Consider the following 15,809-nt stretch of genomic DNA (forward strand, 5'->3'; position numbering starts at 1 on the left):
AGTTATATTTACTTCAATGCAAACTTTAAAAATACATTGACATTGGTCTGTTCATTCATCAAAATGGTAATATAAACCTGAGAACCCAAACATATTAACCACACAAATATTTGGCTTCAATAGCAACACAAACCAAATCAAGTCAAAAGAAGGTTTATTTTCTTCAACATAAACTAAACGAAACCATTCTAAATAACATAACGTCTTCTTCCTCCAACATAACAAAAGGTGGTAACATAACTAAGACAACAACTTTCACATTAATTCTTAGAAGCATCATTTCTTGAAAGACTGGTTCAACCCTCGTGTTGGAATGAATTTGAACAACTTAGTTACTGTGGCACTGGTTGCAGCTGATATTGTCTCAGCACTAACACTCCCCGAATTCTTGGCCGTAATTACTGTCTCCTTTAGATGTCTAAAAGAAAGCTGAGTTTGGAATAAACAGTATTGTTATTCACATTAATTCTTAGGAGTATCATTTCTTGAAAGACTGGTTCAACTCTCGTGTTGGAATGAATTTGAACAACTTAGATACTGTGCCACTGGTTGCAGCTGATATTGTCTCAGCACTAACACTCTCCGAATTTTTGGCCCTAATTACTGTCTCTTTTAGACGTCTAAAAGAAAGCTGAGCTTGGAATAAATAGTATTTAGGGCCAAGCTCAGCTTTCTTTTAGACGTCCAAAGGAGACAGTAATTAGGGCCAAGAATTCGGAGGGTGTTACTGCTGAGACAATATTAGCTGCAACCAGTGGCACAGTATCTAAGTTTTTCAAATTCATTCCAACACGAGGGTTGAACCAGTCTTTCAAGAAATGATGCTTCTAAGAATTAATGTGAAAGTTGTTATCTTAGTTATGTTACTACCTTTTGTTATGTTGGAGGAAGAAGACGTTATGTTGTTTAGAATGATTTCGTTTAGTTTATGTTGAAGAAAATAAACCTTCTTTTGACTTGATTTGGTTTGTGTTGCTATTGAAGCCAAATATTTGTGTGGTTAACATATTTGCATTCTTAGGTTTATGTTACCATTTTGATAAATGAACAGACCAATGTCAATGTGTTTTTAAGGTTTGTGTTGAAGTAAATATAGATTCTTTTAACATCACGAATTATAGGTCAAATAGGTCCCCTAAGATACTATTATAAGACAAATAGGTTCCCCACATGAAAACGACGCCGTTTGCATTTTCTGTCTAAGTGGGGACGAATTTGTCCTCTCCAAAACGACGTCGTTTTGCCCCTGGTTCCAATACGACGTCGTTTTGTCCAGCGTGGATGGGGACCAAAATGTCCTAAAGGTGACATGTCACAGTTAACCTGACACGTCACCACATTAACCGGATCAAACAGTTTTGGGGACGTATTTGGGGGATATCTGAGAACCTCAGGGTCGAAATCTTAGTTAAATTTTGTGGGGGACAAAACTGTCGGATAGTAAATTTTTTGGAGACCTATTTGGGGTATTACTCAAAATTATTTTATATAAATGTAAAAAATTCAATGCTATTTAAATTATTATTAATTAAAATTATTAATATAAGTATTTCTTTTCTTATCTTTAATTTTATTTATAATTTATACTTTTATTAATAATATATATTTTTTAAAATATATTTTTTCATTATGAACAAATAAATAACTAAAAAAAAGGTTGTTTTTGCCATCTTCCTATCGATGATTCATACATGTATTTGGCTCCTTTCCTTGTGGACCGGTCTTGACTTTAGATTTCAGACACGCAGCTAATGGAGCAACAGGAGCATGCATCCATGGACACAAAACTTCCACCCAAAAAAAAAAAAAAAAAAAAAAAATTAGAAAAAGAGAAACAAAATATTGTGGTCAAGAAGTGGATAAGGTACCCGCGAAAATTCTGTTACCTGACACTCGCAATTTCCCAACACTGCACCACACCATCCGATCACCCACTCTTCATTGCATGACATTCCCAACAAACTCTTCCAGCCGTAACTGAATTCTATTGCGATGGCATTATTCGAAACAGTTGCCTACTCTCTATCTCGCACACCAACCGCCACAACCAACGTCGTCTTCTCCAACTCTACTATCAGACCACTCACACCTTCTTCTTCGTCTTCCTTCTATTCTCGAGTCCTCCGTTGCCGATCGAATTCCAACTGCCTTCTTTTGACTCCACGGTTTACTTTTGCTGTGAAAGCTTGCGTCAAGGTCGAAGAGAAGGATGTTGCCGCGACTAGTGGAGCTGAAGGAGGAGAGTGGGGAAAGGTCTCTGCGGTGTTGTTTGACATGGACGGTGTGCTCTGCAACAGCGAGGAACCTTCTAGAAGAGCCGCTGTTGATGTCTTCGCCGAGATGGGCGTCCAAGTCACCGTCGATGACTTCGTCCCATTCATGGGAACAGGTACTCTTCCTAATTCTGTTTTCTGTTGATTTAAACCCTCTGGCTCAATCTCCGCTTTCCGGTAGAACATGTGCTCTCAGGCTGGGAATGGTTCCTAATTTGCTATAACTGCTTATAATAATTTGGATTAGTGTCTAGATTTTTCATCTTTTTTTTTTGTTTTTTAATTTTTTTTTGAAACTTCTTAGTATGTGATTCAGTTTCTGGCTGCATTGAGATCATTTGGTGACTTCATTCCGAGCTACTGTGTTTGATAGGACAGTCAATTTGTATCATATAAACGTGCTTAACGATGAGAATATGGGACTCAGTAGTGATTAGCTAAGCATGGATGTTGACTAGCTAATTTAATGCATATTCTTTGTCTCCACGGGAATTACCAATCTTCATTCATGCTAATGCGGTTTAAGTTACTCTTTGTATTTCGGTTTGTTGTGGTTCTTTCTTGCTTACACCTTAAAAAGGCATAAAGATTGAAATGAATACATGCAGACATATAATGATGTTATCTGTCAGACACCATTTGTTGAAAATGAGTTGGTTATTTGAATTCTAATCATTTGTATTATTCATGACTTCTTTGAACATGAAAGGAGAAGCAAACTTTCTGGGAGGTGTTGCCTCTGTTAAGGGAGTTAAAGGATTTGATACCGAAGCTGCAAAAAAGAGATTCTTTGAAATATATTTGGATAAGGTAAACCATTTATATCTCACTAGATGCAGCTTTTCATTTCTTTTACTCTACATGTTAATGTTGTTATTGCCTAAAGTCTTGTACTTATCTCAGTATGCCAAACCAGATTCCGGAATAGGATTTCCTGGTGCCAGTGAACTTATTTCTCAGGTATGTAAAACAAATCACGATCACCATGTTTTATTGCGTTGCTGATTCATCAATCAACTAAGAAAGGACACACGGACATATAACAGTGTAAAAGCAAAGGCATTAAGGTGGCTGTTGCATCTAGTGCTGATCGCATAAAAGTTGATGCTAATCTAGCTGCTGCTGGTTTGCCATTGTCATTGTAAGTCAAAATTCCAAACAACTTGATGAATACCTTTGCAGATATTACCCTTTAATTGTTATTAATAATCAAAAGTATGGAATATTTTTTCTTTTTCAAAATTTGTTCTTAATTTCATCAATTTTTTATGCACTGAAGCATCAAACCATAATAATCTGAGATACAACGCAAGTCCATAGGATATTATATGCCAAATTCTGTGTTTAATTTAAACGAAGTACAAACTGCCTACATTTTCGTCTGATTTCATGATAGGCTTCATCAACGTGACTTCAATATTAACATGTACTTCCATATCCATGATGCCCTTACTGAAAACCAGTATTTATTCTTTCAGGTTTGATGCAATTGTGTCTGCAGATGCTTTTGAGAATTTGAAACCTGCTCCTGATATTTTCTTAGCTGCATCAAAAATATTGGATGTGCCTCCCAGTGAGGTATTTGCTACTAACATTACTAGATTAATTGAGCTTGTCATTAGATATTCATGCTGCATATTTGTTTGTTCATAGATTTTGCAGGGTGGCTTTGTTTTATTGTTGTAAATTAGGATACCGAAAATATATAGATAACAATTGACAAGCATAACCCTAGAACTATTATTAGGGTCTGTGGAAATGCATCTGGAATACCTAAGTAGGTAATAGGTAGCCTGTCATTTTAGTTCACCGAGTCTCATGAGTACTGACTGTATACATCAATTAAGCTTTACTGAAAGGTTTTATCAATATAGAATTAGTTGATATGCTTAAACCTTTTCCCAGTGTATAGTTATAGAAGATGCACTAGCTGGAGTTCAGGCTGCTAAAACTGCACAAATGAGGTATGTACTGATCAATGTATTTTTTTTAATTGCTGCATGAAGATGTGAACCTATCAAGTCAAACTAATTTCTAGACTTCAAAATCACTGTTATGGTTATATTCTTTTTAAGAAGTGAAATTTATATATATTGTCATGTTTATTGTTTGCAGATGCATAGCTGTTAGAACTACGTTGTCAGATGAGGCTTTGGAATCTGTTGGTCCATCACTCATCCGAGATGACATAGGAAATATTTCACTTGATGACATTCTCAGTGGAGGCTCTGTTGGATATAGTATGTAGTCTTGGGAGTTTGTTGTAAAACTTGTTATCCCTTTAATTTCTTATTATCATCTTTGCTGTAGAAAGGTAAAACCACATTTGTCCTATAACTTAAGAACTGTGATCGTCGAATGAGTGCTCCTTGTATGAGAAATATCTCTTATTGCAGGATGCTTTGTTTATTACTGGTTGAATCACTTAATATATTATAGTTGTTGCTTTATCAAAGTACATCTCAGGATTAGCTGTTTTCTAACAATTGTTCTTGGATACTGCTCAAGAGTGTAGATATTATGTTGTGTGAGGTCTTATGTAGACATGCCATTGCAGATAAGAGGGTTCAGGGATCTGAAACATCAAATGATTCTGCACAATCTTCCTCTGCTATGCTTGCTGTTGAAAAAGATGATAGAGCTAGAAAAACTATCAGTGGTAGTGACAAGGGAATATTCCCAACTGAAGGGTAATATAGTTTTATGTTGTGTGGTTTTTCTTCCCATTCATATGTTCTGAAAACTAAATATTTTCTTCAAAAATAAGTTTGTATGATAAGCATAATTAGCATCATTGGTGATGTTCTCCTATATGAAGAACCGTGGCTTTCTGTATATGTAATTTTATACCATGAAATTATTTTCATTTTTTCGTACAGCAACCTGAGTTTTTGTTGATTTATTATCATGAGGGTGCAGAAATAATTTATGAGCAGGTTACAGGGTTCTCGGCGCGATATAATGAGATTCGGGAGTCTTGGTATTGCTATCTCTTGCCTTGTTTTCACAATTAGTAACTGGAAGGTACAATTAAACTGAGTAGCAGTATACATGGTATACATACAATACAATTGATATGGAAGTCAATCATGTCTAGCTGTTTAACCGCTATACCACAGGCAATGCAATATGCTTCACCCAAAGCAATATGGAATCTGTTGTTTGGAGTCACCCAACCATCCATGGAACAGAAAGAAGGTAATGTATGCCTTGAAATGAATATTTGATGATGTCACAGACTTTCACCAGTTTATCTATTTTTGCATCTTAGAGCATGATGTCACTATGTATAGTTATAAAATCTTAAAAGGCTACCCAGTTCAAAACTTTAACATGTTTGATAAGGGTAAAATATCTCATCTCTAATGAGTTTCAAATGTACCTTTCATTCATAAGTGCAAAGCTTTATGGTCGTGTCAAAGAACTAGTCAGCCTCAGAACTTATTGCATAAATTAAATCCTTGGTCAAAATGTTGGCATTGGCTCATTTTATTGGTAACCCCAATCTTTGTGTTTTTTGGATCAATACTGAAAATGAATTAAGAGGAATAGTTATTGCTTTTTGCTCTCAGGTGATTCAAGAGATGATAGGGTCCAGCAATTTGTGAATTACATAACTGATCTAGAGAGCAGGTAGTTAGAGCATATAAGGATCTCTATATTTTCAATTTCTGCTGATTTAGAATATACAGAATATGATCCCAATTAATCACAGATAATGTTTAAATCTCCTTATTTGGAAAAAGAAGTGGAGATTGAATGTTGAAGTTTTGGCATTTAGCCCATGAGTGAGCAACTGTGGCTTGTAAATGAGAAGTTCTAATTTGATATTTGTCGTTAATTTCTTTTTACTGTTCAAGGGGAAACACTCAGATTGTTCCAGAATTTCCATCGAAACTTGATTGGCTGAATACAGCTCCACTACAATTTCGCAGGGTACCTTTCTTCAGCTTGTGTTATAATCCAAATAAAAGATTTGCAATAACTCATTGGATTGTGATTCTATCTTTTGACAGGATCTGAAAGGAAAAGTTGTTGTCCTGGATTTCTGGACTTATTGTTGTATAAACTGTATGCATGTCTTACCAGACCTAGAGTTTTTGGAGAAGAAATTCAAAGATATGCCGGTAATTTTATTTTAAATTTCATTTTTCTATATTTTGGATATAAAATGTTGCATTTGCGTTTCTGCTTTATAAAATTTTTCTAGACCAATTTAAAAGCACTTCATGATGAGCTTAAAATTTTCTCTGTTTGTTCAGTTTTCTTCTGTATGAAGGTGGCCAGTCATTATTGACATTGAAAACATGAAGTTATAATTTTATGTATGCTTTATATATCCAGTTCATTGTTGTGGGTGTTCATTCTGCGAAGTTCGATAATGAGAAAGATTCTGAAGCCATTCGTAATGCAGTTCTACGCTATGATATCACTCATCCGGTACGACAAAAGTTGGAATTCAATTAGTATTTCAAAGTCCATATTCTTTTACTTGAAATTTAACATTTTTAAATATTATCAGGTCTTTATCCTCTTCTGCTTATGAAGAACTGATATATCATGGTTATTCTGCTGCTATTTTGTTTTATTGTTGCACTACTGTTAATTTTAATGCTTTAGTACTCCTGAACACATGATTAACAAAACTTGTTCTATCGAATTTCTATTTTGACTCATTTGTAGGTTGTGAATGATAATGACATGTATCTTTGGCGCAAGTTAGGCATAAATTCATGGCCAACATTTGCTGTCGTTGGCCCCAATGGTAAGCTCCTAGCACAACTTGCTGGAGAAGGTCACAAGAAGGTACTGATTCAAATTGATATGTTGAATTAGTGAAATATAATATTGAGATATAATGATACTTGTAGTCATTCTTGTTATAGCTATTAAGCTTATTACAGTGTGGTGATTTAAAAAAGTTTTGCATTGCTCCTGTTTTGGAAAGGATCTTGATGATTTTGTGGAGGCAGCACTGATGTTTTATGGAAAACGTAATTTGTTGGATAATACACCAATTACGTTGAATTTGGAGAAAGATAATGATCCTCGGCTTTCAGCATCTCCATTGAAGTTCCCTGGAAAGCTAGCAATTGATATCCTCAACAACAGGCTTTTTATTTCTGACAGCAACCATAACCGTATAGTGGGTGCTCTCTCTCTCTCTCTCTCTCTCTCAACTTCAAATTAAACCTCAAATCCCAAAATGTATTCAGGTGGTTACCGACCTTGATGGGAACTTCATTGTACAAATTGGTAGCAGTTGGGAGCAAGGTCTGCAGGATGGTTCATTTGATGATGCCACCTTTAACCGACCTCAGGTATGGAATTTGGGGGGGAGGGGGGGGGGGAATAAAAATCAAGATAAAGTGTTATTTAGATTTAGAGTGGTTGTGCCATCGTTATGGCGAACTGAGATTGGTGATTACTCTACAGTTTCCTCAGTCTCAACAGTGATATATTACTTTTTCTGCTCTTGTTTCTAGGGCCTTGCTTATAATGCAAAGAAAAATATCGTTTATGTTGCAGATACTGAAAACCATGCTTTGAGGTATGTGATAGAATCAGAATAGTAATAGTCTGAAAGTAATCTTCATGATCTATGTTACAGCAATCGTTGGTGTTAAAATGGTGAATTTAGTCATAGACAACAGTAGAGGAACTCTTGCTTTGTGAACTATATGTCTATATGTCATATCTGATTCAAAATCTTGAAATTAATAATATACACATGGTTTCATTCTCAAAAGATTCATGAACTTTAGTGACCTAAAAAAATTACAATTTTTTTTAATCCCACAAATGCATTTTAGAGAAGCACTCATTTTGAATCATAGTTTTAGGTGTTAACAGAAGTAGTGGATCAATTTATTACTTTCAATTACAACAACAGATTTTTTCAATGTTGGGTCTAACATATGTTAGATCTGTTTTAAAGGGAAATTGATTTCATTAATGAGAAAGTGCGTACTCTTGCTGGAAATGGGACCAAGGGCTCTGATTATATTGGAGGAGGAAAAGGAGACACTCAGGTAATACAAATTAATTAATAAATTTTGAGAATGAGTGACATTTACTTATTGATAGAAAGAATCTAAAATGGACCAGACCACAAGGTTAGATTCCTCACTTTTGCCCACTTTTCTCAGCTTCTCAATTCCCCTTGGGATGTCTGCTTTCATCCAGTTGAAGAGAAAATTTATATTGCAATGGCTGGCCAACATCAGATTTGGGAGCACAATATATTGGACGGAATTACGAAAGTCTTTAGTGGCGATGGTTATGAAAGAAATCTAAATGGATCAAGGTATCACTTCTAGCATGATGCTCAGGATATAAGATACTACTATGCAGCTGTTATGCATATATTGATGCTATACTAGGATGTTCCACAATTAAACTGTTCAAATTTGATATCTCTCGCTGAATTCCATCTAATTGTATATTGACTTTGACTGCTTCAATAATGCATCTGTACTTTAACTATGAACGTGGATTCAACATCTTGACTGTGATTATTTGATCTTTCCATCATTATCAATTGTTTGGATTGAATGAACTAGAGTATGTGTTATGTTTATCTATGCTATCTATATGATGTCATAATTTATTTATCCTCAGAATTTGGTTTGATTTTTGTGTAGTATGTTGGGGATAGTGTACCCTTTTCCACGGAGCACTTTTTATAACTTTCGAGTTGAAATTGCTACTCTAAGAAATAATTGTTGCAAATCTTGAACATAGCTGTGAGTGATGGCTTGCTGAAAATTTATTGACAAAGTAAACTCAATTTTAGATTTTCTTTCTCAAAATTTACAATTGAAGGGTCAGTTTCATCCCCCTTTAAAAACTGAGGTGAAAATTTTGGTGAGAAGCTTTATGCGAAAAACTCATCACTGAAATTTTCATCGTCAGGATTTCAAGGGATACCTAACTGATGTTAACGTCAGTGTTGACTTTATTATTAGTTTTTCACTCTTTGCCAAGACAGGTATTATATTTATGATTCCTTAGATTGTGGTTTTGAAAGTATTTAGTGCAGTTTATTTTCATGAATTCTGTTTGGTGGTCTTTCTTCTAGAAGCACTGAACAACTTCTAATTCTTTTATTTTTATTTTTTGGATTGAGATAGTCCTACAAGTTCGTCATTTGCACAACCTTCTGGTCTTTCATTCTCTCAAGGTAAGATGTTGCAGAGAAATTTTCTTGAACTTAAATTTACATCAAATGCCATTCATAATAACAGTTCTTCTCCATGAATTTGTTTGATAAGATCTAACGGAGATCTACGTTGCTGATAGTGAGAGTAGTTCTATCCGAGTTGTTGATCTGAAAACAGGAGGATCTCGTCTGATAGCTGGTGGTGACCCAATCTTCCCAGATAATTTGTTTAAGGTAGTTTATGTGATTCCATAAGCCAATTACATGCCTTAATATTCATTACTTAAATTGGTCCCCCAGTTTGTTCTTCTTAAATTAAATTTGCCTATTAGAAGGTAAAAAAACATTCCTGTAGATGAGCTTAGGCTTTTTATGATACGTGTGTTCTTCATCTTTATGCACAGCTGCACAAAAGTTTAACCTTTTAACCTTTTTTAGAATTCCTTTCTCCTGGTAACCTACCTTTATGCCTCAAACTTTTGCAGTTTGGTGATCAAGATGGAATAGGCTCTGAAGTACTCCTTCAACATCCATTGGGGGTTACATGTGCAAAAGATGGTGAAGTTTATATTGCCGATAGCTACAATCACAAGGTAGATAATTCTGTCTGGTTTTAGCATGCTTATATCTTAGAGGAAACAGCAACATTTTAATATATATTTCAACATTTTCTTATTTTATCCTAGTTCTTGCTGAAGTTTAATACTTACCCTTTTCTCGCTGTTGATGTATTATTTTTGTTGACCGCTCAATGCATGTTGGTATTAGGAATCAATATTTTAAGCTTTTCAATTGTCAGAAACTACAGTAACCTTCCTATGTGGTTACAGTTACTATTGAAGGTTTCGAAGCATAAATGTTATAACTCACATAAAAAACATGAGTTCAATAATAGGTTGGCCTGGCATTTGAGAAATACTCAATAACAGAATTTCCTATTTTCCTTTCTCTCTGTTTTCTTTCAATATTTCAGATCAAGAAGTATGATCCAACTAGTAAAAGAGTTAGCAGCATTGCAGGAACAGGAAAAGCTGGTTTCAGGGATGGAACAGCTTTGACGTCTCAGGTTGGTAAAATATTCTATGCCTTTTGTCTATGAAATAGCCCCCGAGTTGTAAGCAGACAAATTACAATTTATTTCCTCTTTTATAATGGTTGTAATGCTGGATACACTGCTAGATCCTTTTCTCTTTCACATCAGCGCATCCATGTACATCCTAAGAGTGGAACTAACTATTTGGTTTTTTGGCAACAACAGAATCATTTAAATTATATTGTAGACTCTTATGTAGCACATAGGTTGTATGATCACAGTTCAAGCACTATAAATTAAATTTTGTGAAAAGCAGCATTCAACCATAAAATATCAAATGCACTCATTCTTTTAATTGTTCTTTAAGCTGTTTAATGACCATAGACATTTAGAGTCACCACAGTCTACGAAGGTATTGATGTTGTTTAGTTATAGTAATGCCTTAGTGAAATTATGAGACAGGTTTTGGGTTATTTATTCTATCCTGTTTATGTGGTTTACTGTAGTTTTTCTTTTCTCTTCATTTCTTTGAGGATGTTATCTTATTTCCTGCCTTTTTTCTGAAGGAGGAAAATGGTAAAAGCTATGATGTCTAAGATAATATCATAATAAACTGTGCTAGTCTTATTAATTCATATATGTTTTATGATATAACTATATATAGCATCCACATACTTGCATGGTTCTGTTTTCTTATACTTACACAAACCTTCTCATAACTCTTTCAAGATATATCAAGATGTTTTTCATGTTCCCAATTTGGATGTCCGTGCAAACAAGCATGAGCAGAATCATGAAAAATTAATGAATTCTTCCGTACATAATAGCTCGCAATCTATGTTAATACATTTATCACTGTTCTTGCAGCTATCTGAACCAGCAGGGATTGTTGAAGGGAATGGTAATGTGATTTTTGGTGCAATTAATCCAACTCTTTATTATTATGCCCTTCATATGTGTATGTAGATATATGAAGAGATCAAATCTTAATTACGAATTATTCAAGTACGGTTAGGATTAGCAGATGGAATGTAGCCTTTTGCTAACTTTCTCTTGATCCTGATTACTGATCATTCATGTGATATTGAAGAATCAAGATTTTCTTTCCTCATCTTTCACAAAGACAATGCTTTTACTTTATGGGAAATAGCTTGACCTGTTATTTAGTTGTTGTGACAGAGTATTGCTGGATTATTGTTCCTGGCAATGGTTGTCATTAATTGTAATGTACATATTTGCCATCTCATCATGCATGCTATGGCATTATATATTCGCTACTTGTAGTACATATCTTGCTCATGAAATTTGGGGATGTGCACCTACTCTTGTCTAGAATGAATCGGTATAAAATGCTCACTTGTGTATAAAATATTTTTGGTTTTCATTTTCAGGGCGATTATTTATTGCAGATACAAATAACAGCTTAATCCGATATCTGGATTTGATAAGTGATGAATTTTTGCTTCATACTTTAGAGCTTAAAGGATTTCAGCCTCCTAAACCGAAATCAAGATCTTTGAAACGCCTCAGAAGACGACCATCAGCTGACACAATGACTATTATGATTGATCCTATTTCATCAAATGAGGGAAACTTGTATATTGATATTGCATTACCAAATGAGTATCATTTCTCAAAGGTGCTCGTCAGTTTTCTCTCTTTCAAACACTAATCCAACTATTTGCGTACATTAGGCGTTAGATGTTAGATATGTCATTGACAACTGCCCCTAAAATTCCATTGCAGGAAGCACGCAGTAGATTTAGTGCTGATACCGAACCTGCGGATGCTGTAAACATTGATCCTTTGGACGGATTCCTTAGTTCAGAAGGATCAGCAACGCTTCGCTTTAAGAGGTTATCTAACTCGGCTTCCATGGGTAGAATTAATTGCAAGGTATGCCTCCTTAAAGCAAGAACATGTATGTTAATTCCAGAAATATTGGTAGAAGCAATGGCAGCTTGTTTGTGTATTTTAGTGCTAGAACTATAAATCCATCACCTCATATAACTTCTGTGGTGATGGACAATCTGATTGATCTTCGATGAGAAATAATATATATTAATTTTTCAGGTTTACTATTGCAAGGAAGATGAAGTATGTTTGTACCAATCTTTGCTGTTTGAGATTCCCTTCCGAGAGGGAGTTCCTAGCGCTAACAAGGCAGACGTCACTCTTGCTCATCTTGTGAAGCCCAAAACTCCCAACAACTTCTTACTGCCCTCGGTTGCCCCGTGACTCCTTAATCCAGGTTAATTTAGCACACACTATCTCGCGCTCATTTTTTGCCTTAAAATATATAACAATCAAATGCTCGAGAGTTGAGGGGTCATGAGCTTTCTTCACACAAAATCAAGGTTTTCTTTTTTATTTCTGTCTTTCCTGCTTCTATTACACTGTATTTCGTTGTATAGCCATTTTAAATAACTTTTTTTCTCTCTTATTTTTCATGTTATATATCAATATATTATAATATATCAGCACGTGATCGCTATTATATATCAATGAAGACGCTCGTGCACAGTTATGTTTTGTTCATATTATGATTGGTTGGGTTTCAGTAATTGGACGTGAGGTATATTGTTTATTCGTAGTTGAAGCAAAGCAGATCAGGTCCCCTACGTTGCTAGCAAAGCAAATTATTAGTGTATGGTAAGTAGAATCAGCTTTGTTTAGTAAAACATGGAAATAAAGATGGTCAAACGCGTTAGTTCCATTATATCCGAATTTAAATCTCTGGGCTTTGGCTAAGTTAGCATATGTCTAGTTGTTTGGTATAAAGCACGATGATCGTGGGTTTATTCAAAACTTGATGTCTTGATCATAATCTTTACTGACGAGAGATCCCATGATGATGGCACGCTTGTTGAATAGTAATAATCTGTTCATAATTTCATATCATCATCATACTATATTACTAGTTGAGAGGATATAGAAACTCCGACTCTTCTAACTTGTCTCTTTAAATTTATAACCATATTTACTAGTTATAAATTTTTTGAGTTGACTATTCTAGTAATAATATATATAATTGGTAGTTTGTATCACACGTTATATAATATATTATATATGAAAAAGTTTAGGGACCAACAATTTTATTAAATTCTGGTCAGCATATAACCAGCAAAAAAAAGTGAGCTGATGTCATCAGTGGCTAAGAGAAAGGGGGTTGAATCTTAACCCCTTTTTTGGTGAATAAATCTTGCTGTCCTTTTAAAAGCATTTCAGGAGATATTTTTGCTTTTTGTCTCGTCACTAGTCAAGAGACTTTTTTTTGTCTCGTGACCAATGAGGAGATATTTTTCAATTGTGTCTCCTACGAATAGAATTAGAATTTGAATAGAGTAGAAAGAGAGAATCACACCCAAAAGTATCCTGATTCAGCTGCTAAGTGTAGTGCAGCCTACATCCAGTCTCCATCACAACAATGATGGAATTTCACTATAATCAGCAGATTACAGACATCAATTCTCCCTAGGAACTACCCTTCCTATCCGGGACAAGTCTAGAATCTATCCCCAATCCTGAACTTAACTAGACCTCAATCTAGCTTTCAACCGCAAAGTGTTAACCCAACTTGTAAGGGAATTCCCTCAGGATCATCACAACAAAACAGAAATACATACAAAAAATTTCTGAGATAATAATGGTTTTTTCTTTAACTCTCTGCCTTTTTCCACTCATTGGCTTTTTCTTACAAAATCTCATATTTTGCCTTTTACCAATGAAACACAGACAGACTCACTGAGAAAAACAAATATTCAATGAAAGCTATGAAGGAGAAGAATAAACAGCTCCAAGAGCTATGAGAACCTGAATGTGTGCTCTCACTCCTTACTTCAATCCCTAACTGTTCTCCCTTATTTATAGAAGGGGAAGCCTCCAAGGGTGAAACTGTTGAACCGAGCTAATTTTCTTCTTCTTCAAACCAAAAACTAGTTCGGCCAGAGAGAAAGGAGAGGTAACCGAATGTAAAATCCAACATGCAATTACCTTTGTGTCTTTCCCTTGTCACCAATCTTCATCAATCCGGGCCTTCCATCTTGACTTGCACTCCAAGAAGAATTCCTAGCCCTTGATGAGTTCTTGATGATGACAGCTTCTTCTGCTCTAACTTCTGTCTCTTCCCCCACGTAGCTACAGTAGCTACCTCCTGTGGTGGTTGATCAAAAGCTGAGACAAGTCATCCCTCCAAGGATCTTCTTTCTCTGACCGAATGGATCTCCACCATTTTTGGTTATGGAGAACTTAAGATTACTTCACCACATCTTACCTTTTGTGGTAAAGATCTTAGCCACTACATACTTCAGATTTTTTTTTTTCTTGATGCCATCATCACAATGGCCTCTTCCTTGTAACTAACTTCTCTGATAGCTTGCTTCATCCCTCCTTACCTGCTAGACAAGACCGAAAGAGAGAGGAAAGAGAACAGAGAAAAGCTTGCAATGTAATTAAAGAAGAAAATAAAAATGAGTTGTGATTACATTACCCATGCCTAGCTTCTGCTTCCTTCTTCTGGTTATTTGCTTCTACCATCTTCTTTTCTGACAGTGAGGTGACCGAATAAAAAGAGAGAGAAGAGAGAGTAGTAAAAAGAAAAGCTATGAAAGTAATGAGTGATATTGATTAAAATCAATTAAAATGAATTAAAACCCACTTTCCATGCTTTTGCCTTGTAACGTGCATAACTCATTAAATGCCATCAAATCATATTTTCTCTTTCCATATACCAAGACATTCATTAAATCCATTTAATTCAAAATTTGAATTCCAACTATGGAGTGAGTTGGTGTCCGTGGGAAGCATGCAGCATTTGTTTTCTTCTTTCTTTTAATTTGGACCATAATGTTGGTCTTTTAATCACAATGATTTTGGGCTGCACCAAACTTTCTTGGCCCAATTCATGTTAATAAAATAATTCAGCTTCATATTATATAGCAAATTTGGACAAAGTTGAATATTATCATTATATTGGGCTTTTTTGTTGCTTAAACCCAATGACCAAAATTCTGCATACAAAAATAAAAATTATTAATCAATTAATTTGAAGCTGAAATCAAATTAATAATTTCTTAAATAATATTAATAATGTTTGATCATCATTATATTAATTTGGAGTTTTTTAAACTCATCATGAGCCATTGGATAAAATTTCACATCAATCTTACACCATTAAAATCATCATTAATAACTATTTGATGGTTATAAATCACAAAAATTGCTGGTCACTCCTCATTATATATTGTTACTAAATACTAGTTGCCATTGACCTATTAAAGTTGCCTTTAAATTGACCTATTAAACAACGAAAAAAAAAAAGGAAAAACTAAATACTAGTTGC

At 34.8% G+C, this 15,809-nt stretch overlaps 1 protein-coding gene across 1 annotated transcript; it reads left to right on the forward strand.

The window, feature by feature from the left end:
• Positions 1–1,668: 1,668 nt before the first annotated feature.
• On the forward strand, positions 1,669–13,006 carry LOC112695587 (protein SUPPRESSOR OF QUENCHING 1, chloroplastic). The gene is made up of 28 exons (XM_025747986.3): positions 1,669–2,389; positions 2,983–3,083; positions 3,177–3,233; positions 3,320–3,414; positions 3,752–3,851; positions 4,179–4,237; positions 4,389–4,513; positions 4,831–4,963; positions 5,210–5,297; positions 5,393–5,471; positions 5,846–5,906; positions 6,134–6,209; positions 6,290–6,400; positions 6,618–6,713; positions 6,957–7,079; positions 7,222–7,419; positions 7,490–7,594; positions 7,760–7,824; positions 8,212–8,305; positions 8,423–8,580; positions 9,407–9,456; positions 9,548–9,669; positions 9,921–10,028; positions 10,409–10,501; positions 11,336–11,369; positions 11,860–12,107; positions 12,215–12,364; positions 12,542–13,006. The coding sequence occupies exons 1-28, from the start codon at positions 1,993–1,995 to the stop codon at positions 12,704–12,706; spliced, it is 3,291 nt and encodes a 1,096-aa protein (XP_025603771.1). The 5' UTR covers positions 1,669–1,992; the 3' UTR covers positions 12,707–13,006.
• The last annotated feature ends 2,803 nt before the right edge of the window (positions 13,007–15,809 follow it).

This window comes from Arachis hypogaea, chromosome 6 (genome assembly GCF_003086295.3).
Source record: "Arachis hypogaea cultivar Tifrunner chromosome 6, arahy.Tifrunner.gnm2.J5K5, whole genome shotgun sequence".
Lineage (NCBI taxonomy): Eukaryota > Viridiplantae > Streptophyta > Magnoliopsida > Fabales > Fabaceae > Arachis > Arachis hypogaea.

What these genes read in the sequence shown, in the direction of transcription:
- LOC112695587 (XM_025747986.3), top strand. Translation starts at nt 1,993, where the DNA reads ATGGCATTATTCGAAACAGTTGCCTACTCTCTATCTCGCACACCAACC. An exon ending in TGGAGGCTCTGTTGGATATA is followed by an intron (nt 4,514 to 4,830) that starts GTATGTAGTCTT and finishes ATGCCATTGCAG; the next exon opens with ATAAGAGGGTTCAGGGATCT. An exon ending in GGAATATTCCCAACTGAAGG is followed by an intron (nt 4,964 to 5,209) that starts GTAATATAGTTT and finishes ATTTATGAGCAG; the next exon opens with GTTACAGGGTTCTCGGCGCG.